The following is a 27,227-nucleotide window of genomic DNA, read 5'->3' as shown; positions in this document are numbered from 1 at the left end:
AAGAAGGGTAACTAAATTAGTAAGGGGACTCTCAGATTTAGATTATGATACCAGACTTAATAGGCTTAACATGTATAGCCTGGAGCAAAGGAGAGTCAGAGGGGACATGATTCAGTTATTTAAATTTATCAAAATGAAAGATGTAAACGGATTAAATTTTTGCGGGGAAAGCAGGACAAGGGGTCATTGTTTTAAGCTATTTAAATCTCAGGCTAACTTGGAAATCAGGAAAAACTACTACTTTAGCAGGGTCGTGGGCACTTGGAATAGCTTACCGGAAGAGGCGGTAATGAGCAAGGGAGTGGATAGCTTTAAGAGGGCCATTGATCTTCATTGGGGACTAATTAATTGACTAGGACCAGCCTAGCTGGGCCCAGAGCCTGTTGCTGGTCGTCACATTTGTATTTGTATTTGTATAAGTTTGGTAAGACTCCATTTGGAGTATGCTGTTCAGTTTTGGTCTCCTTATCTTAAGAAAGATATTAATGTATTGGGAAGGGTTCAAAGGCGGGCTACAAGGCTAATAAATGGACTTTCTCATTTAGGCTATGATTCCAGGCTTAGAAGGCTAAAAATGTAGTCTTGAGCAAAGAAGAGACCAAGGGGACATGATTCAGTTGTATAAATTTATTAAAATGAAAGATGTTACGGGGCTGAAGTTTAGCACTGAAAACAGGACAAGGGGTCATTGTTTTAAGCTATTTAAATCTCAGGCTAACATGGATATTAGGAAAAATTATTATTTTAGCAGGGTAGAGGAACCTTGGAACAGTTTACCGGAAGAGGTGGTAATGAGCAAGGTAGTAGATAGTTTTAAGAGGGCCATTGATCTTCACTGGGGATTGTAAATTGACTAGGACCAGTCTAGCTGGGCCCAGAGCCTGTTGCTGGTCGTCACTTTTGTATTTGTATTTACAGCTATCTCTCTTACCAATAAGTACAATAACACCAGCCCTATAAGGAGAGATAGTACACAAAATAAATTACAGAATACCAGAGAAATTGAAAAAGAAATGCATAAAAACAAATGAAGTTAACATTATCCATTAGTACTTTGGCAAAAAAATTGATTTTTAGTTGACTATTTTGATTATTATGTAGAATTGTGTGTAATCTCTCCCAGCCTTATGTATTTTTATAAAATATTGACGAGAACTAATCACCCTTCACCCTTTCCGAAGCTACCCTGCAGAACCAGAGCCATCAAACTTGAAGAACCTCAGAAACTTTTGTCAAGAAATAGAAAAATCTTTTATAACTCACCTCCATAACCAGATTTGCACACACATTCCAACTTTCTAATATGTTGGGGAGATACATATCCAAGAGTTTCTGTTGTGATACTGACAACATAAGTTTCATCCAAAACTATCCGATCAATACAATCGCCATGAATGCAACGATCAGAAGTACATCTATCTTTTATGATCTAATTAAAAAAAAGTATACATTACTTAAGAGCAAGCTTTTCTGGTTGCTACTTTTGTATTTACATAATTAACTGTGAGTGAGAATTCTTGAGGAATAGATAGTAATCCATTCCAAATTTACTAAATCCATAAATAATTAACTAAATCTATTCCTAATTTAAATAATTCCAGAATGAGAATAGAGGACCCAGAAAGTAATGCCTCTCTCAAACAAATAAATATTTAACAAGTTTCTATTTTTAATTAATGATGTAATTCACTTTACAATCCACAACCTTTTTTCACCTAGTGTGCTAAGTTTAAATCCCTGATTGATAAAAATCAATCCATTTTGGCATTTTAGATACTAGCCAAATTTTTAAGTTTCACATCAAAAGTGTTGCAACTATTGCAATAAAGGGAAATCAGATGGTGCAATGCCGGATGAATAAACTCCATGATTGTCAAATACAAAAAAGGTACAAATAGAAATCATGATTTTTTTCAAGATCACTGCTCAAGATAAATTCTGGGGAAGAAAAAAAAACTTTTGAATTATGGTGGGTGAGGGTCCAACACTGTTCATTTGATTTCCCTTTATTTTAATTTGAACAAAAACTTGACATTTTGACTGATATATAAAATGCCATCTCCACACATTTTACTCCAGAACCAATTAATTTTAACCATTTAGGAACTGAAAATTTGCATATTAGCAAGTAATGGGTTGTTGATAATTAGGGTAATTGCATCATTGATTAAAAAGAAAACACGTTAAAAGTTTGATTATAAAAAATTACATTACCTTCCGACTCCCTTAATATTACAGCCAATAATTACATGTTATTTATAATTATTACTATTTAATCTTTGTTTTGCATGTGTACTGGAATTTACAATTAACTAGTTTTTTGTCCCCTTTTAGTTGAAAAAAATCAGCAATATAAGTTTAATAGTCTGCCTCTGCATTCATTTTATTTTTGGAGCTACCCTTTATAAATAATACGAGCTGACCCATACGAATCTTTTACCCTTCAACACACTTCGAGTACGCAGTGTAAGTGCATTATGGAGGTAAATGTGGTAAGGCATAAAATGGATGCTTGTTTAAATCAAGAGTAATTTAATTTTAACTTTTGAAACATGACAACACATGTAATGAATGTTTTAACATTTGGTGAACAGATTTCGAGTTAACCTCCTGGTTGATCTTTACCAAAATACTGAAGTCATAGGTAGCCTGCATAAGGGAGCTATTACCAGAAGATCGGAAAGGCTGGTAGCAGCGGAACGTTGATCACCTATACTTTACTTAGTGGTGGTAGAGGGTGTGCTCGCATGAATATAGTTATGAGCCGACGTTGATAATTTGAAAATATACATAGCATTGTACATAGATGTGTCATTTAACCCTGAAATACTTACATAAATGTAAAAATAAACTAAGGAAATGCCATCATTGCCCAAAACTGCATAATGTTACACATGGCAAAGTGACAAAGTGTAATAACAGTTCCCATTTACAGCACTTTTTCCCAGCAGCAAAATAACTAGATGGCAGCACAGGGCGGTCATTTCAAGCTCGTCAGCTTGCGAGATTGAGATTCTCGCTCACGTGATATGTTGTGACGTAGAAATGTCCCAAAGTAGTATTCTAATCTACTCGAACCTAGCAGCAAGCTACATTCGAGTAGATTAAAATGCTACTTTGAGACATTTCTACTTCACAACCAATCACGCGAGCAAAAATCTTGATCTCGCAAGCTAACAAGCTTGGAATGACCACCCAGGTCTGCCTTTTAATAATGATGGTGGGAATCTGCAGCATTACCAATAAATTCATAGATGGCAGCACAGGTCTGCCTTTTAATAATGATAATGGAAATTGGCAATGTAACCAACAAATTCATTGAAAGTCTGGTTTTTAAATATATGTTTTTGAAAAATGAATCTTTTATTTTCTGTTGATAGCAGTGAAATTTTAATTTTTTATAGATAGAATCATGCCTTACTTATGAAGTTTGATGAAATATTAAGTTATAGTCTAACCACAAAACACCTTGAGAAATGAAACATATGAAAAGTTATTCATCAATACTAAATATTTTAATTGTTTTAATGAGTTATTTTTAATTTTTTTCTGAAAGAGTGTTTTTCTAAATACACAGTATTTTTATAGAAGAAAATAGGAGTACTCCAATATTGTAAGTCTTTTCATTGATTGAATGAAGATCAATTATAATTCTTTGCAGATTTTTTGTGGATTACAGAAGTGTTTTCTAGCAGTTAAAATTATTTAATGACGTAGAATGAAACAATCATAGCCTTTGAGAGCAAGGTAGCCCCTCTATTCATTAATAAAAATGATTTTTTTTTCTTTTTAAATACAATTAAACTGGGGACACATATAGTAGTAATTTTTGAGACTGCTCAAGGATTATAGAAGTGCTTTTTAGCATTTGAAATTATTTAATGACATAGTTTGAGATGTGCATGATGTTTAACTATGCATAACTATTTTTAAACTGTTCCATGTTCAGAGTTACAAGTCATATTTAGAATAAATATTTGTTTCTGTTACATAACGAGCAAAAACGAGTATTATTCTGCATGAAAAATAAAGTTTAGGAATGAAAATAGTGCAATACATTGTTTTCCAAACAATATCTACATTTAAACTTTAAAGAAATTCAGGGCTAAATTCCATGTAAATATTCTAGGTTGCAAAAATGTTACGTTCATCATCACAGTATAGTAATTTAGTTTCAAAAACCAATTAATGTGACTTTTGTGTGTTTTCTGATACGAAGTAATAGACAGAAATTTTATTGTTTCACAAAATACAGTGAAGACACAAGTAAATAATTATTAAACGTGTGCAACTCTTATTATGCAACAAACAGAGTCTCTAAATATTACGTTCGTCATGATGGAATGACCCAGTATTTCTCAAATTTCAATTATAAAAAAAGGGTCTAAGAAAATGAGGATAGCAAAAGAAAATTAGTTACAGATTAAAGCAGTATTTTTAAGTTTTTTTTAAGCATACATTTTTGGAGTGAGAGGCAAATTGAAGGAAAAGAACTAAAATCTCTTTTTCTTCAAGATATTTAAACTATGGGGTTTTGTTATTTATTGCTTTTCATTTGTTTCTAACGTCTCATTTTGTACAAATTTGCTACATTGAACCATTTCTTGCAAGTTTGTTTATTTCTATATAAATTTAAATTTTGAAAGAGAGGCAGCATTTTTTTTACCCCTTGATGTCCTCGAATATAGGGTTGAGGGAGCCAGGGTTCAACCTTGGCTGTATCACTCAATAATCTTTCAAACTTTTTAGAGAAAAATATCCTTTTTTTTAACTAAAAACATTTGAATTTAAGGTATTGAAAATGGGAATGTAAATTTTAAAATTTGGATTGTTCGTTAAGTAAAAATTTATAACAGAGTGAAAAATCAAAGTTTTCTTTATGTGGTAGAACATACTTTTCACAGTGAGAATTGAAAATAAATATATAAATAATTTGTAATCCTTTTCCTTGCATTGGAACTCAAAACGTGGATGGAAAAACTTCATAATACTATTCCAGTATCAAAAGAACAACTTGAAGCTACTTCATTTAATCATGAAATTAGAAAAAAATTGGAACCTAAAAAAACCCTTCCAACACTAAAAATGATTGAAATATTTGCAGGATGCAAAAAGATTGAAATCTCAAACAAGGCATGCAATTTTCGGAAAAATACGCGTTTGAGTTCTTTGGCACGTTTTCCAAACATATGTTTCAGGGTTGTAGTGTTGACCGGACCAAACCCCTTTTGGTCATGCCACTGCCAAAAACTGATTAAAACCTGCTAAAACTGGATTTAACCACCATAGAGCTGGCCAAAACTGTATTGTATAAAACACACTAATATGGGTACACATAGTTTGTATATGCATAATATTGCACGTTTTAATGAATGATTGAAAACACAATAGGATGTGTATTTATCATAATTGAAGTAATTTTTAAAACTGATGTATTGATTAAATGCAACTTTTTTTTAACATTAAAAGTTATTCACAAAGAAGAAAGAGGACTCATTTATTAGGACCACTAAACAGCCTACAACATGAACTAATAGCTATTCTTCAAAACTTGTGACATGTTTTCAATGTGTTAAAAAATTAGTAATCTACTTTGATTAAATTTGAAATTCATTTTGGTGCGCATAAAACTATGAAACAAGTGGTGCACACTCTCCCTATGAGGTGACTAACCTTTTGGAACATGACGTCATTTATTACTTGCATAGGGTGTAAAATGAACTGTTTACTTAAATAATGAATAGTGACTGATTATGGGATTGATGTTTTATATTTCTTTTAATTATCTGGTGCTCATTTATTTCGATTTTAAACTTGATTATTTCCTGTATCCACACCCAATGGTCAAAACTAATTTTATTCAAGCCAGATTTAACCGGTTTTATTCATGGTTAAAATCACCACCGGTCGAAACTCTAAATAACCCTGTGTTTTAGGCACATATTGCAGAGGATGAAGATTTTAAGGGGGAAGGGGGTAACAGAAAAATAAGAAAACAGGGACCGAGTTGAATATAGTTCTTTAAAAAGTAAGGACATTTTCAGAAAATGAAGGACTAAGGGTTTTTTAAGTACTTTAATTTTGCTGGATGAAATTAAGGTTTTTTAAAGGAAGTGCCAACCCTGCTTAAGTTACAAAACTGCATGACTGACATAACTCGGAAAATTTAACAGCAATTGCTTTAAATTTTCTTGGAAAATGTATCAGAGAGCTGCCATTCAAGGTTTTTTCTTTTTTCTTTTCCATAATTTTCATTGTTTAACTTTAGGAAAATTAAGCTATCGACATGTATCTCTGTTCAAATGTGCCCTTTTTCCCTTTTATGTATGTTTGAGTAGAATTCAAATTAAATTATGACTGCTTCTATTTACGTTGTCAAGCAACTGAGTTGCACTTCTTGAATTAAATATTTGGTGGCAAAAAAGGACTAAAAATTTGAAAGTAGAATTATTTCAACTTTTTAATCCTTTCTTGCAGTGAATATTGGTAAAAAATGTAATAAGTGGTTTAGAAAGACAAATTGGCTCAAAAAGAAAGAAAGGAATGATAGATAATTCTTAGTAATATTCCATGCTTGAATGAGCTAATTTATTAATCTAAACCACTGAGTTTTCCATTTCATACAATTCTCAAAAAGTGTGTGTGTGCTTTTTATCATTATTATTTTAAAAAGTAGCTAAGTAGCAACAAAATTTCAAGAGTAGTTTGTAGCCGCTACATTTGTAATAAAGTAGTTGTAGTTGGCTACAGAAAAAAAGTAGTTTTTCTGATCACTGATCTTAACTATAGTAAAAGTGTATGTAACATTTAAATATAATAATCACTTCTTAATCATGATGAAACCTTTCAAATAATCAAGAAAATATGTGGTTCTAATTAAACACTTATTTGTTTTCTGAGCAAAATAAACTCAACATTTTGAGTGATTTTGAAAGTTGTGAATCATGTCTGATTTCCGTAATGTATGAAAAGCATGTGTTTTTCAATCAAATAAGTGTAGGTAGCTGTTACTACTATACAACAGAAGGCCACTGATGTTAAAAATGGAACATTTCTTAGCATTGCAAATACTTGTTAACAGAAAAAAAAATGAGCAATTTAATATAATCACAGAAAATTTTTAATCCTCTTACCTTAACAACTTTAAGACTTGAAGCAGTTTCGAATGATGACTGTTTTTCTTTCAGTTTTAATAAGAGCTGTTTAGCAGGATAATACATATGAGGGTTTTTCCGCACAGCAAATAATACATCAAGATCACGATTTAAATCTCTTTTTGCTTTAACTGTAACTGCCTCCGCAGGTTGAATACTTAAAATATCAATATCTTTCATTTTTACATTTAAAGAATTGCTCAACCCATGCAGGAAATTTTTGCGATGGCTAAGTATGAAATCTTCAGGTGTAATGCCTTTTAACCTCACACCAATACTATTTTTCACTGCTTCTTCACTCACCATATTTACTTCAACTAAAATTAGGCCATAGCTAATAAATTTCCCATCAGTTACACTAACATTTACGTTATAAGAACCTACATCCAGTCCTGGTAAAGCTACCATAGTACCATCTTCCCTGTCTACTGAGAACAAATCTTTATATGGGGAAACAACTTCATAATGCAATTTGTCATAAGGATCTCCATCAGTAGCATGAATACGTCCCATAACGCCTCCAGGAAATTCATCACGAAAGGAATTTATAACAACTTCTAAAGATGAAACAACAGGAGGAAATTGACTTTCTTCAATGATCAAGACTGATACCCAAGTTTCACTATGCAAAGTTGGATTACCATTATCAGAAACTTTTATCTTCAAGATATATTTGTCTCTCTTTTTATGGTTGAATTTTACAGCAGTGCGAAGAGATGTATCCTGTTGGACAATTCTAAATGCTCTATCATCATTTCCAGATATTATTTCTAATGCAAATGGACTAGTGTTGGGAGGAGCATCTGCATCGATTATTGCAAATTTAAGTACAGTATGACCAATAGGTTTTCCTTCCTGAAATAAAACATTTAAAATTAAAAATGTTTATATTCATGGGATACATAAAATCAAATAGGAATTCAAAACAAATCATCCCAGTTGAAAATGCATAAAAAATACTTTCAACTTACATTTTTTGTATATTTGTTGACTCTTGCAGTAATTATATTTTAAGTTTTCTTACAGCATTTGTGAATGTTTTTTAGTTTTAATATGCAAAATGTAGTCTATGCTTAGACACATTTTAACACTTTCGAAAAAAATTAAAAAAAAAAAGTTCTAACTGTTTTAAAGGTTAAATGTTCGATTTTCTCTTTTCACTTAAAGTTTGTTCATTAAGCCTAATATTCAAAACATCTATTACTTCAATTTATGTAATTGCAGAACAAATGTACTCAAAATAAGGTGTGAAATGATGTTTTTGAAAAAGAAAAAAAAATGGATCCATTTTTTTAAATTTATATCAGATTTTCTTGATTTAAATCAGACTTTTTAAATGTTTAATCAAGACTGTAGAAACTTCAGTCACACATTAATTTAAATGAATATCACCAATTCAATAAGATAGTTCAAAGTAAATTAGCCAACTTTTTTGGTACTCTAATGAGTGAATTCTTATAATTTTTTTCCTAAACTCCTTTTTTAGGAGCACTTGGTTATAACGAGCAAATATCACGGTCTCTTCTAACTCGTTATAAGTGGGTTGACTGCACTACAACATCATTCAGAGCAAACATTAAAACAAAGAGCCCTGAGTTTTCCTTAATAAGCAGTATGTACAAGATTTTTACATCATTATTTTCTCAAACCATTCTTTTGATTTAATGTTTTGTTTAATTCATTTATTTATGAATTTGTTCATTCATTTTTTGATATTAATGTCAGTTATGTTATACTTAGCATCAGATTTTATTAATATAATTTTATATTAAAATAGCAGAATAATTGATTTTACATACTTTTTTTCTATAAATACCAAGAAAGCCAAAAGAGGATAAGATATAAAAAATGCATTGCTGGGAATATTTTTCCCCTTTTATAAAATTGACAAGAAATTGTGTACACTGCTTATATTTACATGCAAAAGCCAAACTTTTTTAAAAAAGCCCAAAAATATTAATGATTTGTACATTATATGAATTTTAATTTTTGTATTATTTTAAAATTTGGAACATACCACTTTTGAGTTGAAATATTTTGCATTTTTAAATTACACAAGAATCTCCTTCATTTTCTTTTCTGCCATTTTTTCCCTTTTGTATCACACACACACATATATATATACTGCTTCTTCATCTCTAGCTGACATCAGAAAAAAAAATCAAATACCGGGAGGTGGAAAAATAAGGGGGGGGAGTCTTTTAACCATACAGGAATATTTTATTTGGAAAAACTTTATTTGTTTGAAAATTAGCATTCTTTCCAAAATAAAATGTGTACTAACAATGTTTAACTAAAGTTGTTTAAAGAAGTATAAAAATAAAAATTATAACAAGTCAATTGAAAGTAATCAAAGACAAAACAAATTCTAATTTGCGAAAGAATTGAAATACTTAAAAGATGCAACAGCAAGAAATTTTGAACACAATAAGCAATTTTCAGCAAAGCACATGATTGGTTTTGGCATGTCCAAAATATATGTATGCTTCCCAAAATATAGGGGCTTACTTATATGATGTTAAAATCAAGGTTAACTTGATTTAAATATTAGAGATTTTCTACTAACACTCAAGAAAATTATTTTTATTTTCAAAATAGATCAAAACTTTGTAGACCAAACATATTAGCAAGAGAAGTAATTTCTAAAAAACACGGGTTTAGTTCAATCAAAATTGTTTTAAAAGCATTAGTTGCTCATTCCTACATTCATTCTTCATTTGTAAGGTTAAAAAAGCAATGGCAAATGAAAAACTAAGAGCCACTGTCTGTAAGAATCAGGCAGTTTAAGGCATTTGTGGATTGTTGACATTTTTAATTTTCTTTATTTTCACATATGGTGTTCCTTATTATGAATGTAATGTAAATCCGAAATTTGAGCTTTGTCTGACTTACCGTTTTTGAGAAAATACATTTTTTAGTTTAGGGGGCGTGGCAGATTTTTGCTGGTTTTTCAAATTTACAGATTTTAACGTGCTTGTTGTTATATTTATTATTAATATATGGTCTTGTTAGATACTGTTACAGCTGTCAAATTGGTGTCACTACGAGGGCGACACCCACAAACTCTGTTTAAAAATGACCGAAAATGAATTTTTTTTCTATATTCAAGGCCAATTTTCTCAAAGCGCCTTCATGATGACACCAACATTTTTAGATCATTTTCTAGCCACCCTTACATACATCAAAAATATGTAACAAAATTGGTGTCATTATAAGGGCGCCAGAAGATATTGGAACTTTTATTTGATGCAATTTACAAAAACAAAAATATTTAAAATCTAATTACAACTATTGTCCTCCTAGCAGAGATCTGAAACTAAATAAGTTTGATAACCAACATGTTTGTTTAACATTTGCACTAAAAAAATCGGTGTCAATCCTATTATTTAAGCGAGCATCTATAAGTGAGTTTCATTTAATTTTGAGAGCTTCAACAAGTATATTAAAATAAGTTATTTTTAAAATTTAAAAAGATGGAATGAGTTAAAACAAGAATGATTTAATGAAACTTAATATTCAATATTATTTTTTCAATGTTCAATACTAACTTTTTAATATACAATATTAAATTTTTAATTGTATTCAGCATGAACAAGGCTACTGTCCCAACGGTTCAACTCTCCCTGACCATTTCAAGTATGTTCAAGTGAGGAGAAAGTCTGGACAATGAAGCACTTCAAGCACAGCAAGTAACTTTCACATTTCATTAGTACTTAAACCTTGACATTCATAAAAATGAACAAAATTTCTAACAAATTTTAAATTAAAAGTCTAAAGCATTGAATTAGTCATTAACAAGGCAGCAGAACTTCTTTCAGCAGTCGGCGATGCGAATTCAAAATCTGAAAAATAGTCCGCAAGAAAAACCTACATTGGATTAATCGTAAAATTTTAATGACCATCAGTAAATGCTTTACTGTTGCTAAACTTAAAAAGCAAGTACATGCAACCTGTGGATTATATCTCAGAAAATACGGCATAAATCTTTGCATGCCGAAATTAAAAATTATTCTTTTGTTAAAATTTTAATTTTTTTCACCCTTCAACTAAGAAATAGTCTGCACACTTTCTCGAGAATCTGCGACCTACATCTCAGCATCACACTGTTTCTGCTACCGAGATTAGTAATTCAAATAATTTTGAATGCTGAAGCTATCTTTAAACAGAATAAGAAACTAAAAATACACATTTCAAACAATAAACATTGTACCATGAGTTTAAGTTTTTTACCTGGATAATGGAAGAGTAATTATTTTGAGAAAACATTGGAGGATTATCGTTAACATCTGACACATCTACATTAACAAACGCAGTTGATGACAAAGATGGATTTCCACTGTCCGAACATGAGACTTGCAAGACATAATTTGGAATCTAAAACAAATTTTTGAACAAAATATTTTTTGTAATTTTTATATCAGCTAAAAAATAATTTTATTACTGAGAAATTTAATTGCATTTTAAATACAGTATACTCTCGATATATGTCGAAGTCGAAGGGACGGTAAAAAAATTGAGATATCGAGTTTTTGAGATAACGAGGTAATAATTATAATAAAATAATATTCTAAAAATTAGTCAATAGTTAAATAAGTGGAAACATGAAAAGAAAGTTGAAAAAAAGTCTTAATACAACAACGAAAATTTTAAATTTTTAAATGAGCCAAAAATGATAGAGAAAAAAAGAATAAAAAAGAACACTCTAATGAAGTAGCAAAATGTAGTGATTTACCATGACTAAACTTATCAAAGATTTGGATTACTAAATTGAAGAATGGTTTCAAATGAGTTTCAAGCGCCCCGGAACAAAAGAAGTTGGACAAAGGATTGCACCATTTCCTGTGTATCTAAAGGGCTTTTCCGTTCAACTCAATTTTTTACAGAGGTGGAAATAGGGTCAAAAGGACCAAGGAAATGGTGTGAGAAAGGAGTGAAAAGTTTTAGGTAGGTTTTTTGAGCTTCTCAGTATTTACATTTCCTGACACCCCTGGGCTCTAGAATGAAAGTGACAGTAGATAAGCTTTTCCAAATCATTCTTAACCCCTGAGAGAAATAATGAATGGTGTGAGAAATTTTTGGAAATATTCCTCGAGTTGCTTCGAGACAATAAAATGAGGATTTTCCGGAAAAATTACATTTGACTTTGAAAAAAATTCGACATAACAAGGCAAAGTCAAGGGGAAATATATTTTTTGTCATATCAAGGTTTTCGAGATATTGAAGTTCGACATATCGAGAGTATACTGTACCAATATTACAGTTCAAGTATTTTCTGTAGATTTCAGTTTTTCTAAAGCTATTATTATTTTTATTTATTTATTTTTTTTTTTTTTTTCATTATGTGCAAGAAGTTTTCCTCTTCCACTCACAATAAAATACACAAAAATTGTAAGAATAACATCTTATTTCATAACTAAAAATATAACATTTGTTACAAAAATTTTAAAACATCACAGATATAAAACAATCAAGCTTTAAAAATCTAAAGTGCACAAAATTAGATTTCTATTAATGCTAAGAAGATTCAAAAAAATGAATATCTTAATGTGTAGTGTCCCTGTATGGTGATGATTTAAAATAATATTTTCTTGATATTAAAATTAAGAATTATTAGCATTACAAATAATCTTTTCAAACTTCAAAAAAAAAAAAGTGAAAAGATCAATTTTACCATTTCTCTATCAAGAAGTTTTGCAACTTTGATAAAACCAGTACTTTCATCAATAACAAAATGCTTGTTGTCATCACCAGAAATGATTGAAAAGGATAACTGTGCATTTGGGGAACTATCAGCATCATTTGCAAGCACCTGAAAGAAATTGTTTTAACACAAGCATTTATAAATAACATAAAATATGTTTCTAACATGTTCCAAAGAAATTAAGTTTGATCATTTATATTCAAAGAAACAAACCCAGAGACGCCTATCCCCACAAAAGGCATTGGAACTTCCTCCTGAAATGCTCGAGTATACCCCAGAATGAGAGCCTACCCCCCCCCCCCTTAAAAAAATGAAGCACATCCTAAATTTTTAATGATACAGTCAGCAACCTGTATAGAAGTAAAATACACATGATGAGATACATTCAAGTGAGTTTTAGAATGAAATTCTTACATTTTAAAACCATGTAACTTTTTAATAACATGTAATGTTTATGCTTTGTAATGTTAAGATTACTGCTGTTACATATGTATTGATTTTAGGATTCATTCAGAGTATGATAATGTATTTTAATATTACTTCCGGCAAGTATTATATAACACTAAATGGTTGACCAATTATTTTTTACAAACATTTTAAGAGAGAAAAAAAAGAATAAATAAATATTTAATATTAATAATGATGATTAACAAAAAATTAAACTGATTGTAGAAAAAAAGGTATTTGTTTACTTCTCAGTTTACATTGATGGCAATCTATGTTGTTAGCCTATGTTGTTGCTATCTTTGTGACAGTCTATGTCTCAAATGCCCAAGTGCCACCTTTTCAAGTTCCTTAAGAGGGATGGATCAAGTCAATTATGATATCTTTAAGGGAACCGAGTAGTAAATCATCAAAAAATACTGATTTAACTGACTGAATTCAGAAAATACTGACCAAGGAAACATATAAACTTTAGTTATTTTGCTATTCAGCTTTCCCCCGCTCATGTGCTGTGCACAATGCACACAACTAATTTTATACATAACAAATCTGTGCTTCTACGGCATTACCATCTCAAAGATAACCTAATATTTCATCTGAATAACGATGAAGGTTAAGAAGAAGAAATATTTAAATTATAATCAAGCATTATATATATACAGGGTGCGGAGAAAGTTCCCACAATTTTGTTTAAAATGTTTTTTTGGTGTTAAAATCGTATGTTGGCGATTCATTTGGCACATATTTTTTATTGGCATTAAAAGTATTTGAGGTTTAATCATTTGTTCTTTGTTAGTTAATTGAGTTAGGGAGTTATAATCGTGAAAATGTGCGTGTTATTGTCGTTGAATTACACAAGAAGGGAATGAAAACAGCCGATATTATTCGAAGGACTGAATTCAAGAGTAAAACAGTCTATGACGCTGTGAAACGCTACAAGGAGACTGGAGGGACTGCCGACCATCCACGGAATGGTCGTCCCACCACTGCAACGACTCCAGCAAATGTGCAGAAGATCCGCTGTCGCACAGGTCGCAATCCAGATCGCTCAATGCGAAAGATGGCAAAAGAACTGGAGATCAGCGAAAAAAGCGTCCGAACCATCGTGAAAAACAAGTTGGGACTTTGTTCTTACAAGATCAATCGCCTCCACTTCCTCAATGACGCAGAAAAGATTGATAAAAGCTCGACTGATGCTTTGCTTGACCGCTGGTGCTCGCCTTTCGAAGGTTCTCTTTACCGATGAGAAGATCTTCACCATCGAGCCCACAAACAACCATCAAAATCATCGCCAACTGCTTAAGAAGCATCAGAAGAAGACCGCTGCTGCAAATATCATCGGACACAATCACTTTCCGGGCTCCGTAATGGTCTGGGTGGATATTTGTGCCACTGGGAAGACGCTGCTTGTTTTCATTGACAGAAACGTCAAAATTAATGCTGCGAGCTATCAGCAGCGGGTTCTATGCAATGTACTAAGCCCATGGGCAACATAACACTTTGGCAAAGATGGATTCACACTCCAACAAGACTGGGCTCCTGCGCATTCGGTCCGATCGATGATTGCATCTGCGAAGATCTGTTCCCAGGTTTTTGGGGCAAGGATGTTTGGCCCCTAACTCACCGGACCTCAATCCGATGGATTACTCCGTGTGGTCAATCTTGGAGGAAAAATCTTGGGAAAACGATACGCCACAGTCGACATGCTCAAAACGGCTCTGAGGTGTGCCTGGAATGAGATAACGGTGGTGCGCGAGCATTGTCGGCAATTTCAGACTGCGTCTCCGTAAATGTATTGAAGCCCAAGGAGCCAATTTTGAACAATTGTTACAATTTTTTTGTTTAATGTTATTTTTATTGTTTCAATAAAGAGTTTTTATTGCTTTAACTTGTTGATTTGTTGAATTATGTGTTAGTTACAGCCTATTGAAATAGCTAATAAAATTGTGGGAACTTTCTCCGCACCCTGTGTATATATATATATATATATATATATGACAAGAAGTAAGTTTGATGCATGAATTTTTTAGTATTTTGATTATTTCAAATCAAACAGTAAGATTGTATAGTTTTAGAACACTAAACATGATATTAACAAAATTACTTGAATAACTTGGCTTCCAACAACTGCATCCTCTCTGATCATTGCACGATAAGATGGTTGACTAAATACAGGAGCATTGTCATTTGCATCAGTCACAGTAATATTTACAACAGCTTGATTACTGAGAGGAGGCGATCCTCCATCTACAGCTTGGACAGTCAAAAAATAATCATGCACACCTTCATAATCTAATGGTTTCAAGAGTCTCACTTGCCCTAAAAAGAGTTAGAAAACAAATAATAACATATAAATAAAGCATAAATACAATGTATTATAAATGATCAACAGAAGTTAACATCTAAATTGTCAAGGATCTACAGCAAACAGCTCTTTCAAGGACTGATCAATAGTGCAGAAAGCTAATGTAAGGAAAGGTAAGGCTTGACTAAATGACAACATAGTATCATGCATTGAATATTTTTGATGAAGAGGAAGCCTGAAACAGTTGCTTTCAGCAATTCTTTAACTTGTGACTAATTCAAGTTCTTAATTTTGTTTCTATTTTTGCATTTAGAGTTTTTGATACTTTCATATAAGTAGACACATTTAAAACTTTTTAAATATTTTGCTACACAGCATACATTTTTTTTTTTTTTTTTTTTTTTGCAAATCGAGCTTAAAATTCTCAACAGAGAATTCATCTTAAAATACAGGGCTACAAGAAATAGCTTGGAGACACATTTGATACATTAAAATATTAATGCTAATGAAAATATTATGCCCCAACTTCAAAACAAATATATTATTTCACCTACAAACAAATACATTACATCATTTTATATGACTACATTATTTCACCTAATGTATTTACGAATTTTCAAAGTGGCTACCTATAGCTCTTGATACAGAGCTTTAAACATGTCACAAAATTTCCAGCTCTGGGCCACAACTCACTTACTGATATTTTGTTCCATTTCTTGCATAAGGATTTTTTTAGGGATGCCAAAGTTTTATAAGGTTTAGCCCACACCAGGGGCGGATGGGGCCGGCAGGCAACCGGGCATTTGCCCAGTGGGCCGCCTCTGTTTGGACTGCAATGAATTTTACAATTTTTTTTGTACAAAATAAAAAAAAATCTTTGTTTTCCTTCTTTCTTCCTAAAAAAAAAACAAAAAATTATCATATCTGTGGTAATATCATTAAAAAAAAACGGTAAATTTCTCAACGACTTGTAAGAAATACGTTGTAAGAAAAGTAATGGTTACAAAATTTAAAAAAACAAAAAACAAAAAAAGAAACTACAAACTTATGTTTTGAGTAATAAGATGTTTTTCTGTGTGTCGGTAAATTCATCGGCTGATAAAATAATTTTGTTGAGTAACTGCCCAGCACCTTCTAAGGCCCTAACAGCTGCCTCTATTTCTCAACGACTTATAAGAAAATCTCTGCAAGAAAAGTAATAGTTACAAAATTAAAAAAAAAATCTACAAACTCGTGCTGTGAGTAATAAGATGTTTTTCTGCGTGTCGGTAAATTCACCGGCCGATAAGATAATTTTGTTGCTTCTCTGCCCTGGACCTTCTAAGGCCCTGCCTCTAGTTCGTGGGGGATAGTGAACAGTGGAGGATAGAGCCCAGGGCGAGGTGCCGAACCGAGGCTACTAATTTTAATTTAGTGGTGAGCAAAAAGAAAGGAAGAAAACATTTTTAGTAAAAAAAAAATAATAATAATAAAGTAACAAGTAAAATTCCAGTGACAAAAAGTACTTTTCCAGCAAAATTTTAAAAGAAAATGCAACGTTTGAATATTAAGTAATTAGACCCTTGAATGTCATTTTGGAACAGCCTCGGTTCTTTATTATAATTTACCTAACTGAAGGATACTGAAATGTAGGTTTCGAACAATTTTTAATGAAAAAAGAAGTATTCAACTACATAGTAGTACAAGCATTTGACAAGCTTGAGCTTAATACAAGAAATGAATAGATAAATAATCGTGATGGTATCGTTGGAGCCGCCGAAACATGTTTTAAATTGAAAAAAAAAATTTAAAATGCACTAAGGGAGATTTAAAATATTGCAATGAATAGCCGAACCAGTATTTAGCAGTAAACCGACCGCAGATCCCAGCCGTTCTCATTTTTAGGGCTTTAGTTTCATAAAGCTTTCTGGGAGGAACCCCGAAAACCTTGATAACATCAGCAAGTTCATCTACAACTGCGTTTTAGAATTCAAATTCCTAAAAAATACCGAAGGAGGGTCAGGGTCCCTGAACAGCTTCACCCACACTAAGATCGCCTAAAAACTGCGTTTTAGAAGCTAACCCTAAAAATTTTTTGTTGGAGCGTCCACAACATACTCAACAGTACCATTAAAGGTCGTCTTTAATTTCTTTTTATAGGCTTCAATTTCAAAGCATTTCCGGTGGAGATCTCCCGAAAACTCCTCCTTCCTCCTAACTTATGCAAAGACCGTCTAGATGTTATTAAGATTAGACAAACCATCAAAAACCATATAAAGCTGCGTTTTTAGAGCTACAATTTCGCAAAAATTATCCAGGAGAGCCCCCTACCGAAAATCATCTCAGGTGCATTTTTAAGACAAATTTGGACTCATTTCTGCCGGAGAGAAACCCTCGAAGTTAATATTATATGATTAGGTTCAAATTGTTAATGCTTAGATTTACTAATTTCTTGCTCTTAAACCAGAAGTTGAACCCTAAAGATACATCTGAAATAATTAAAAAACCGCCCTTCCCATACACGGGAAGTAAGTGTAAAAAACGTAAAAGGTACTTTTTTGACCTCGCAAAGGGTTTAAATTCAGGAGACATTGGCTAATGTTAACACAGGGCTAATGTTTCCATGATGGCTTGACATGTCATGCACTTGAAGCCCTTAGAGATATACACCTTTTTTTCTGGTTAATACCTCACTTTAAAGTATATTCCTTACCTTAGCTGTTTTCCTCTGCCACCAAAAATAGCCTTACACAGCATGTATGTTCTTAGCACTTAAAATTCCAACAATTTTCTGGGGGATTGCTTCTTAATCTTCCTTTCCTAATATCATTAAGGATCACCTGAATTTTTGTTTCACACGTTCATTTCAAATTATCCATTCTGTTTTCATCCAATATCACGTGGAAAGTTTTGCCTCTTTATTCATTATTGCATATAAGGTTTGCCTGCAGAGACTGATTCAGAAGTCTATTTATCGGCAAAAAACATCCCCCTCCCTCAAAGAGAGTCAATTATCATTGAAATCTGCGATTTGGGAGCTTCAATTGAGAAATTTTGTCTAGAAAGGAAAGAATTCCTGAACCCCACCCCTTCTTCTAGTGTTTCCAAAGCTACACATGTGCTTTTAAGACTCTAATTTCGAAAATTTTCTTGGGGATTTCATTAAATCCACCGTTCCACAAACAATGCCCAAGATCATCTAAAAATGCATGTTTGGAGTTATAATTTCGAAAATTTTTGGAACCCCCCCATCATCTGCAAGAATATTACACCTTTTTCTATGCAGGTGTTCGTATGTTATTAATTCTTTTTATCCACATTCGTCAAGGCAATTCTCCTACATTGAGTCCTCAAATTCTAGTGATGATTCCCTCCTGAAATTAGAAGCTGAATCCACTCTGTCTTTTGCATTTGAAAAAAAGTAGGGGGGCGTTAACTCTTAAGGGGCCGACTGACCTGTAAATGCCAGAGCCAATTCATGCTCACCCATCCGCCACTGGCCCACACCCTCGTCTCCAAGACCTTCTTGCATTGTTAAACGGCATCAACGAAGGCCAACTTGGTTTTGCTGATCGAAGGATAAAGATTAATCACGAAACATATTGCAAACTCATTTTGGAAGATGTTGTCTTACCTTGGTCACAAAAGTTCTTTGAAAACAAAAGATTTACCTTCCAACGGGATTTCCCACCTGCACACAGAGATAAAGGCACTCAAGATTGGTGCAAGACATATTTTTCAGACTTCGTTGGAGCTCAAGAATGGCCACTGTATTTCCCAGATTTGAACCCAATGGATTATTCTGTTTGGTCCATCTTGGAGACAAAGGTGTGTGCTAAACCTCACAAAACTTTGGCATCCCTAAAGGAATCCTTACGCAAGGAATTGGGTAAAATATGATTTTGTATTAAGGTTAAAGGTAGCAACTTTGAAAATTTGTACTCATATTAAATGAAATAATGTATTCATATTTATTTTGAAGTTTGATCGTAATATTTCCATTTAGTATTAAAATTATAATGTATCGTGTGCTGAAGTTATTTCTTGTCACCATATAAATAATGAAGATTAAATCAATAATTTGGATGATAAAATTCAAGTTATTTGATGAGGGATATTGTAACAGATCATACTACTTTAAAAGTTATCCTGTTGGGAACAAATTGCAGTTTGTTTAAACAATCATGTATGACATAAATCATTGCAATTGATTTTACTTAGGTAGTCTGTCTCTCATGTTGCTAATAATTTAAATTCTGTAAGTTTCTTTTAAATTGTAGTGCAATTTCAGTCAAGTTTATTATAATTGAATACTGAATGAATACTAAGGCTGTTGGAATTTTCTGTGGCTTTAATTAAGAAACATTAACTTCCAGCAGCTTATGTTTCACATTCATCCTGTGGCATCAATTGAGCTAATATATTTAGCAATTGACATTGTAAAAAGGTAAGAAATTACAGGTTCTTGCTGTACTTTTTGTATTATTAGGAAACAAATTTTTTTTCTGTGCATAAGTTCTCATAAACAAAGACTGAATTGAATCTTGTTTCATTTTACATAAGCATAAAAATACATTACCACTTGTGCTGGATATTTCAAACATTCCTTGTTCATCTCCTCCAATGATTGAATACGAAATTTCAGCATTAATTCCAATATCTTCACTAGTTGCATGAACTGTAGCTATTTCAGATCCAACTGGGATAGACTCTGATACTGTCGAGTACATCATCTTATTTGTGAATTCAGGTGGATTGTCATTCACATCAAGGACAGTTACACTAAGCAATACAGTTGAAGAGAGAGGAGGCACTCCATGATCACTAGCTTGAACAGTTAAATTATATCCGGCTTCAGTTTCACGATCAAGAGGCTTTTTTAAGCGAACAATTCCAGTTTTTTCATTTATATCGAATTGTCCAAGAGGGTTGGTTACAAAAGAGTAAGAAATTTTTCTACCTCCGCCTATAAGATAAAGAAATAAAATATTTTCAAATTTAGACATGAAAACCTGTTTATAAACATTTCAAGCAATTTTTTTTTTTTTTTTTTTTTTTGACGTAAGTATAAGCAAGGCATAATTTCTAACAAAAGAAGTGAAGGACCATACTTACTAAACACAATTTAAAAACAAATGCAAGTTAAAAACAAAAATAATAAAAATAAAAAGTTGCAAAAAACAAAGTACAGGAACTGAGTTCACATGGAAATCAAGCCCTGTACCCCAGGGAGCTCTCATAAAGTTTTCAGCATTGGAATGTTTGATTTGATCTTATAGCAGAATACAATTCTGTAAAAGGAGGATTATATGATAAAAATCAGTACATTAATAGGATTTGCTGGACAAGTGGTATATAAAAGAGTAAAATAATAAATGCTTCATGCCAAATGAAAACAAGTCGAAAATTTATGCAAGGCTCAATGTAGGCATAGAAAGAAATTTTTTAAACATCCGACTTTTCTATGACGGTACTGTACAAGGAATAATAGCAATTATGGTTAACACCTGCTATGCTCTGAAAGAGAAAACTATTGCATGTTTAACTTCCAGTGATAGAAAGAAGTTGCCAGTTGTGTGTCAAGTTATGTCCCACATGTGAGCTTGTCTGTCAGGAGAAAACAGGAAGAATAATAACTATACTCATCAGTTTCCGAATTGATGTTCTTGTGGGCTCCGAAGCCCAATATCAATCAGCTCCATGACCTACTTACTACCTTATTTGTAAAATGTGTCAGAAAAAAATAAATGCAGCTGTCCCACACACCCATCCAAATTAATCTTTGAGTATGTAATTTTGTATTTATATCTAAAGGATATTTCAAAAAATAAAACTAAAAAATCAAAGTAACAAAATGATTTATTGAACTTTCTCCCCATTTTTTATTCTATTTTTTACTCTTTTTACAAAATCGGTTTAAGAAACTACTAGTAATCTGTACTGGCATCAACAGAATTTTTGAAGGGTGTCTTAAATAAAGAGCTAAACAGCAACTTTAGATGTTATGCAATAAACATTATTCATATACTATTTAATAATATTTACATAAAAACAAGGTTAGAAGTTCAAATATTTGCAAAGTCATTCTACCTATGCATCATAGAATTTTACAAGCTTTACTTCAGGATAATTACTAATACTAAAAGGCAAAATAAAATACTACAAATCAAGATTTAGTTAATTGGCAATTCAAAAAAATAAATGTTGCTCCAATATGCAATTTTTTTTTAGAGATTTCAAATTCAACAATAAAATGCAGTATCTCATTTTTTTTTAATAAAACACCCAGCCAAACTTCACCTTCTTTAATTTTTTTCAAACCAAAAAAAAAAAAAAAAACATGTGTGTATTGTATAGGTTTTTCACATTGCTCAAGCAACAAACTATGCTCTTACATCTCATTATCTTTAGAATATCATACCATCATGCAGATAATAACATATCAGATTTCTCTATGATCTGGAGGGTATATTATAATGACTGTATGAGATGATCTCCAGATCAATTGCAAATCCACATAGCTTGTGAAAAATAAAACTTTATTTTGAATTAAAGCAAATTTTTAGCATATAGTAAGCTTTAAAGTAATACCTAAATCTTTATCAATGGCATGTATTTTACTAATAAGAGATCCAACGGGAATATCTTCAGCTACAGCAACAGTAAAAATTGGTTGAGTAAACTGAGGGACATTATCATTCACGTCATCTAAAAATATTTCAATTTTTGAAGAACATTCCCATTCAGGATGGCCTCTATCTTGCACATGAGCTTGAAGAAAGTATCGAGGTTGTTGTTCTCGGTTTAAGTTTTTGCCAGTCTTCAGTATTCCTAGAATGAGAATACATGTCTTTTCAATATGTACTAAACAAAATTCCAACTAACTTTTAATGTAATAAAAAGGATCACAAGATATTTAACAATTACTTTTTTAAACTATTCAATTTTTCCAATGTTGACCTTTAAAATTTCAAGTTTAATCTGCAAAGTTTAGAAGTTTCTGACTCTGACTCACATTAAAAGTATCTTTATTTTGTATATACAGAGGTTCTGAACTACAATCTATTTGCGTTAATGTACAGAAAACTTCAGAAGTATTTTAAGTTAAGTCTTGCAGTAACTTTTTTCATTAAATGATCAGTCTTTACAAGAACTTTTTATTTGTAAAGAAATATAAGTTACAACACCCTTATTAAAAATAAGTTTAATAATCTTTAAAAGCTGAGACTGTATTACCAGTTGCTGAATCTATGATAAAGTCGGAAGCACCAGTTCCAGAAAGACTATGTAGTTGCAAAGCATTTTTGCCATCATCTGCATCAGTAGCTTCAATGGTTAGAACATACGAATAAGGTGGGATAGCTTCAGAAATTCTCTCAGTATATTTCGACTGAAAAGAAAAATGTGTCCTTTAATTCAGTTGTCATAATGATACATATATATAACAATATTAATTCTGCAAAAAAAAAAACTACATTTTGCCCATAAAAACATTTTTAGTGAAATAACGCTCCCCTTCAACAATAATTTTTCCCACTTAAACTATTTGGTATGTCTGAAATAGTATCCAGTTTTATTGTTAAAAAATGAAAGCTTCAGAAGATGGCTAAAAATCAACAATTAATAATTACTAACAAATCACAAAACAAAAAATGACAGAAAGAGTAAAAGATTGCAGAATGCAGCCTTTATATTTTCCTTAGAGAGTTGTCTGTAAACATGTTGCAACCATTATCACAAATAAAACCCTCAAAATACAGTGGAGTTAACAAGGGTGTTTTTTTTTAAAGCAAAAATATTTGATTTTCTAAAAACTTAAATAATATCTTTATTATCATTTAAAAAAAGGAGAAAAGTTCAGTTATTAATTTTTAACATTCATAAATATAATTAAACCTTACAGGGATAATTTTAAATTTTCAAAATTTACTAGGGGGAGGTGAAATACGTTGGACCATGGGGCACATTGGACTGGTCTCAATTATTTTAATGCTATCAACATTTTTTATTCTATTTTATGACCAACAAATAGCATCTATGGTCCTACAAATCTTATTACAATGGGAAAAAAATCTTCTCTAGTTTCGAGCTTATAAAATACATAGGTATCGTCATTTATAAATCATTATAGTTCTGCTTTGTAAATGCTGTTTGAATGAAAAAACATTTTATACCTCTTGCAATTTCATTGATTGATTTTACTTACTTTTAATAAAAGTGCAGCTCAATGAAAAATGAAAGCTTTTTATATAAGTCCTCCAATACTTAACAGAAGGAGGAAAAAATCTCTTCCCAAGAAAATATAACAGAAAATTTTTGTTTGTTAGCTATATTCTACGGAAAAGCAGCAATGACATTCTGTAGTTTAAAAAATTAAAGTTGAAAAGACCACTAGCTATAAGTTTCAAAAACTAGCATAATTGAAAAGAACAAAATTATTTTACTTATCATATTTGAAATATTCAATGAAACAAAATTCAATTTAGTTATTTATTTTATTCATAAGAGAGAGAAAGTTTACAGTTTACAGATCTTATTCCAGTTATTGTACCATATCACTTTGAAATTAAATCATATCATCACCTTAGAGCAACAGTAGGATATCTTAGCTTTATTTCTGGGATTAGATGTCTTAGTGTTGCTCTAAGGCAATAATATGCACTATTTTTCAACGGTGATTTTTTGTGGAAATGCCATAACCTAACTAATAATTTGTCAAACCTGGTATGTAAGGCAGCATTTTGGTTTTAAAAAAAATCAACGCTTTCGGTGAAAAAAAATATTTTTTTGTTACAGGGTCCTACTGACAATGAGAAGGTCTAGGTTTGAATCTCAAAGGGCCAAAAGATGTCGTTCTTATGACTTGCTTTCTCAGTAGAATTATTAGACTATCATTAATACATTTTATTCAATCACAAATACTTATGTCTTCTTTCAAGCAACAATTCTCGACAAAACTGAAACATTCAATTTTTTCCAAATTTGCAGTGACCTATTTCTAGAACTCTGCTTATAATATTACCTTAACTCATAGCAGGATTCTGAGAACTACAGCTCTGTAGCTAAAATCAGGAACTAAAAAATCTATTTTAACATGGTAATTTACAATACATATAACTTTTTAAAACTATTAGGGGGAATCTTTAAGAAATGCTGCTTTTTCAAACAGATAAATTCTTAAAACTAATTTTAACATAACATCTTTAATCCATGATGTAATCAACAACCTTTGCCACATGTAGTGCACAAATTTTAAATCCCAGATGCATAAAAATTAATCAGTTTTTGAGCAAAACATCTGGAGATGGCATTTTGAATATTGGACAAATTTTCAAGTTTTCATGTCACATTTCGATAGGAATAAAGTGAAAGCAATGGTGCAATGTCAGGTGAGTATGGTGGGTGAAACAGCCCACCACAGCTTATTAGTTTTTAAAGGATTCACCTTGAACAGTGTGATCTTACATTATCATGTTTCAAGATAACTCCCTTTCTGCTGATAATAGGGGAATATTTTTCAGACAAATTGAATTATCTGACTTACTTTCTTCCAATCAGTAAAACACTTTTTGTGAGACAAAAACTTGAAAGTTTGGTTTGCATCCAAGATGCCATTTCCAGATATTTTGCTTCAAAATAAACGTATTAAATCAATAAAATTATAAACATATGATATAAAAATCTCGTATTTTAACTGTGAAGAGTATTTTATGCTTGTGCTTATATATTTTTGGGACAGGGTGTAAATACTATAAAGTCACAAAAACTGAAAATTCTTACTTTTAAGCAGATTGGTGGATTGTCATTTGTGTCCAAAACATCAATTGCAACACTTGCTTTTGAAACAAAAAGCCCGTCAGTAACTAGAACTTCCAATGAATAAGTTGCTGTTGTTTCACGATCTAGTGGCTTGTTCACAAAAATCTCTCCATTTTGCCGTACATGAAACTGATGTCTTTCATTGCCTTTCGTGATGTAAAAGTCATTTTTGGTTGATTCAAAATCAGCATCTCTTATTTCCAAAGTCACTATTACAGTACCTGGCACAGCATGCTCATAAATTGCAGCATCATAATGCTGTCGCTCAAATTCTGGTGGGTTATCATTATAATCTTGAATTCGAAGCATAACTGTGGTCGTGGAGCTCAATTGAGGATGACCCTTATCTTTAGCCACAATACTAAAATTATACCATGATAATGTTTCATAATCTAATGAAGAAAGAGTTGTGATCCACCCAGTTACTGAATCGAGCCGAAATATATTAGCTGCATTTCCAACATCAGATCCAAAAGAGTACACAACTTCACTATTTTTTCCAACATCAGCATCTTTAGCAAGTACTTTTAAAATGCTTGAACCCTTACCAATATTTTCAGCTAAAGTCATTACATATGGATTTGACTCAAAAATTGGACGATTATCATTTTCATCCATGATATTTATAGTTATATCACAGTAGGCAATTAAAGGAGGACTCAGACTAGTTTCTGCTTTTACAACTAGTTGATATGTTGAAGTTGCTTCACGATCAAGAGCAGAATTTAAAACTATTTTGCCCCCTTCTAATACACTAAAAACAGATTGATGTAGCTCAACAATGGAGTCCATAGGTGCAGACACAAATCCATAGTGGATTGGCTCTGCACTACTAGCATTTAAAGTGGACACAACTGTTCCAATGGGAGACTTTTCTGAGAGGAAAAATTCATACTTTGGTAATTCAAATTTTGGTAAAACAACTGAACTGGAAACTACAATAACATTCACTGGAACTTCATTTTCTTGAGAAGGAAGGCCTCTATCACGAGCTCGTACAAAAAATTGAAATGCTTGATTTACTGAAAAGAGAACGTGAATATAAGTGAAAAATTAAAAGAACCATGAATGAAAAGAATATCATATACGGGTCATTCTTCAAAAAGTGTAACTTCTCTGTTACATGCCTTTTACAGTAAAAACTTTAAGGAACAATTCATTTAACAATGCTTTTTAATTTCATCAAAATTATATCTATTTAAACCTGCCAAAAAAATTTTAATACTAATTTTTATTGTACTATACTTTTGGTTCACAACATGTGGATTCTCAACTCTATGGCATGTCACACACCTTGTGTGACTGTTTATGATGCTTAATAATTTGTTTAATTAAAAGAATATACTTATTTATTTATTTTTCCTTCACAAGTGTCTCAAATACTAGCTGCTTAAGTATATTTAAATTTTTAATACTGTGTTTTAGTTCGTTTTAGTAGGATAAGGAGTCATGTCACACAATAAATTCTCACCTCCGTTGCCTAAAATCAAAAAGGCCATTCCTCATGAACACATCGCAGTAATGACATCAAATTTTACTTTCAGTGATACTAGGGAGCCCCCTTGTTTATTTTCAGTCATAAAGAAGTTGTGAGATTTCTGTCAAAAAACATGAAGATAGATTTTGCCTTTGAAACTAAGTGTGGTTTTTGTGACTTCTCACCTTCGTGAAGTTGAATTTCAGGGACGTAAATGTAAAAAAAGAAGTGAACATGTTTTCATATGCTTAACATGTGCAGATTGTAGCAACGAAAAAAAAAATATTTCCCTGAAAAGTGTATTCATTAGGTCTATATTAATGGAAAATTCTTCACCTCTGTGACAGA

General features: G+C 31.7%; 1 protein-coding gene across 1 annotated transcript in view; it reads right to left on the bottom strand.

Annotated features, from left to right (window-relative positions):
• The window catches only part of LOC129231593 (fat-like cadherin-related tumor suppressor homolog), a 354,750-nt gene that overhangs the window by 44,448 nt on the left and 283,075 nt on the right, over nucleotides 1-27,227 (bottom strand). The window contains 9 exon segments of the mRNA XM_054865953.1: nucleotides 1,264-1,429; nucleotides 7,134-8,009; nucleotides 11,385-11,528; nucleotides 12,826-12,963; nucleotides 15,404-15,618; nucleotides 20,163-20,549; nucleotides 22,175-22,414; nucleotides 22,820-22,973; nucleotides 25,364-26,424. Of these exon segments, the coding sequence (XP_054721928.1) occupies nucleotides 1,264-1,429; nucleotides 7,134-8,009; nucleotides 11,385-11,528; nucleotides 12,826-12,963; nucleotides 15,404-15,618; nucleotides 20,163-20,549; nucleotides 22,175-22,414; nucleotides 22,820-22,973; nucleotides 25,364-26,424 (3,381 nt within the window).

This window comes from Uloborus diversus, chromosome 10 (assembly GCF_026930045.1).
Source record: "Uloborus diversus isolate 005 chromosome 10, Udiv.v.3.1, whole genome shotgun sequence".
Lineage (NCBI taxonomy): Eukaryota > Metazoa > Arthropoda > Arachnida > Araneae > Uloboridae > Uloborus > Uloborus diversus.
This window is presented reverse-complemented; position numbering and strand designations above follow the sequence as displayed.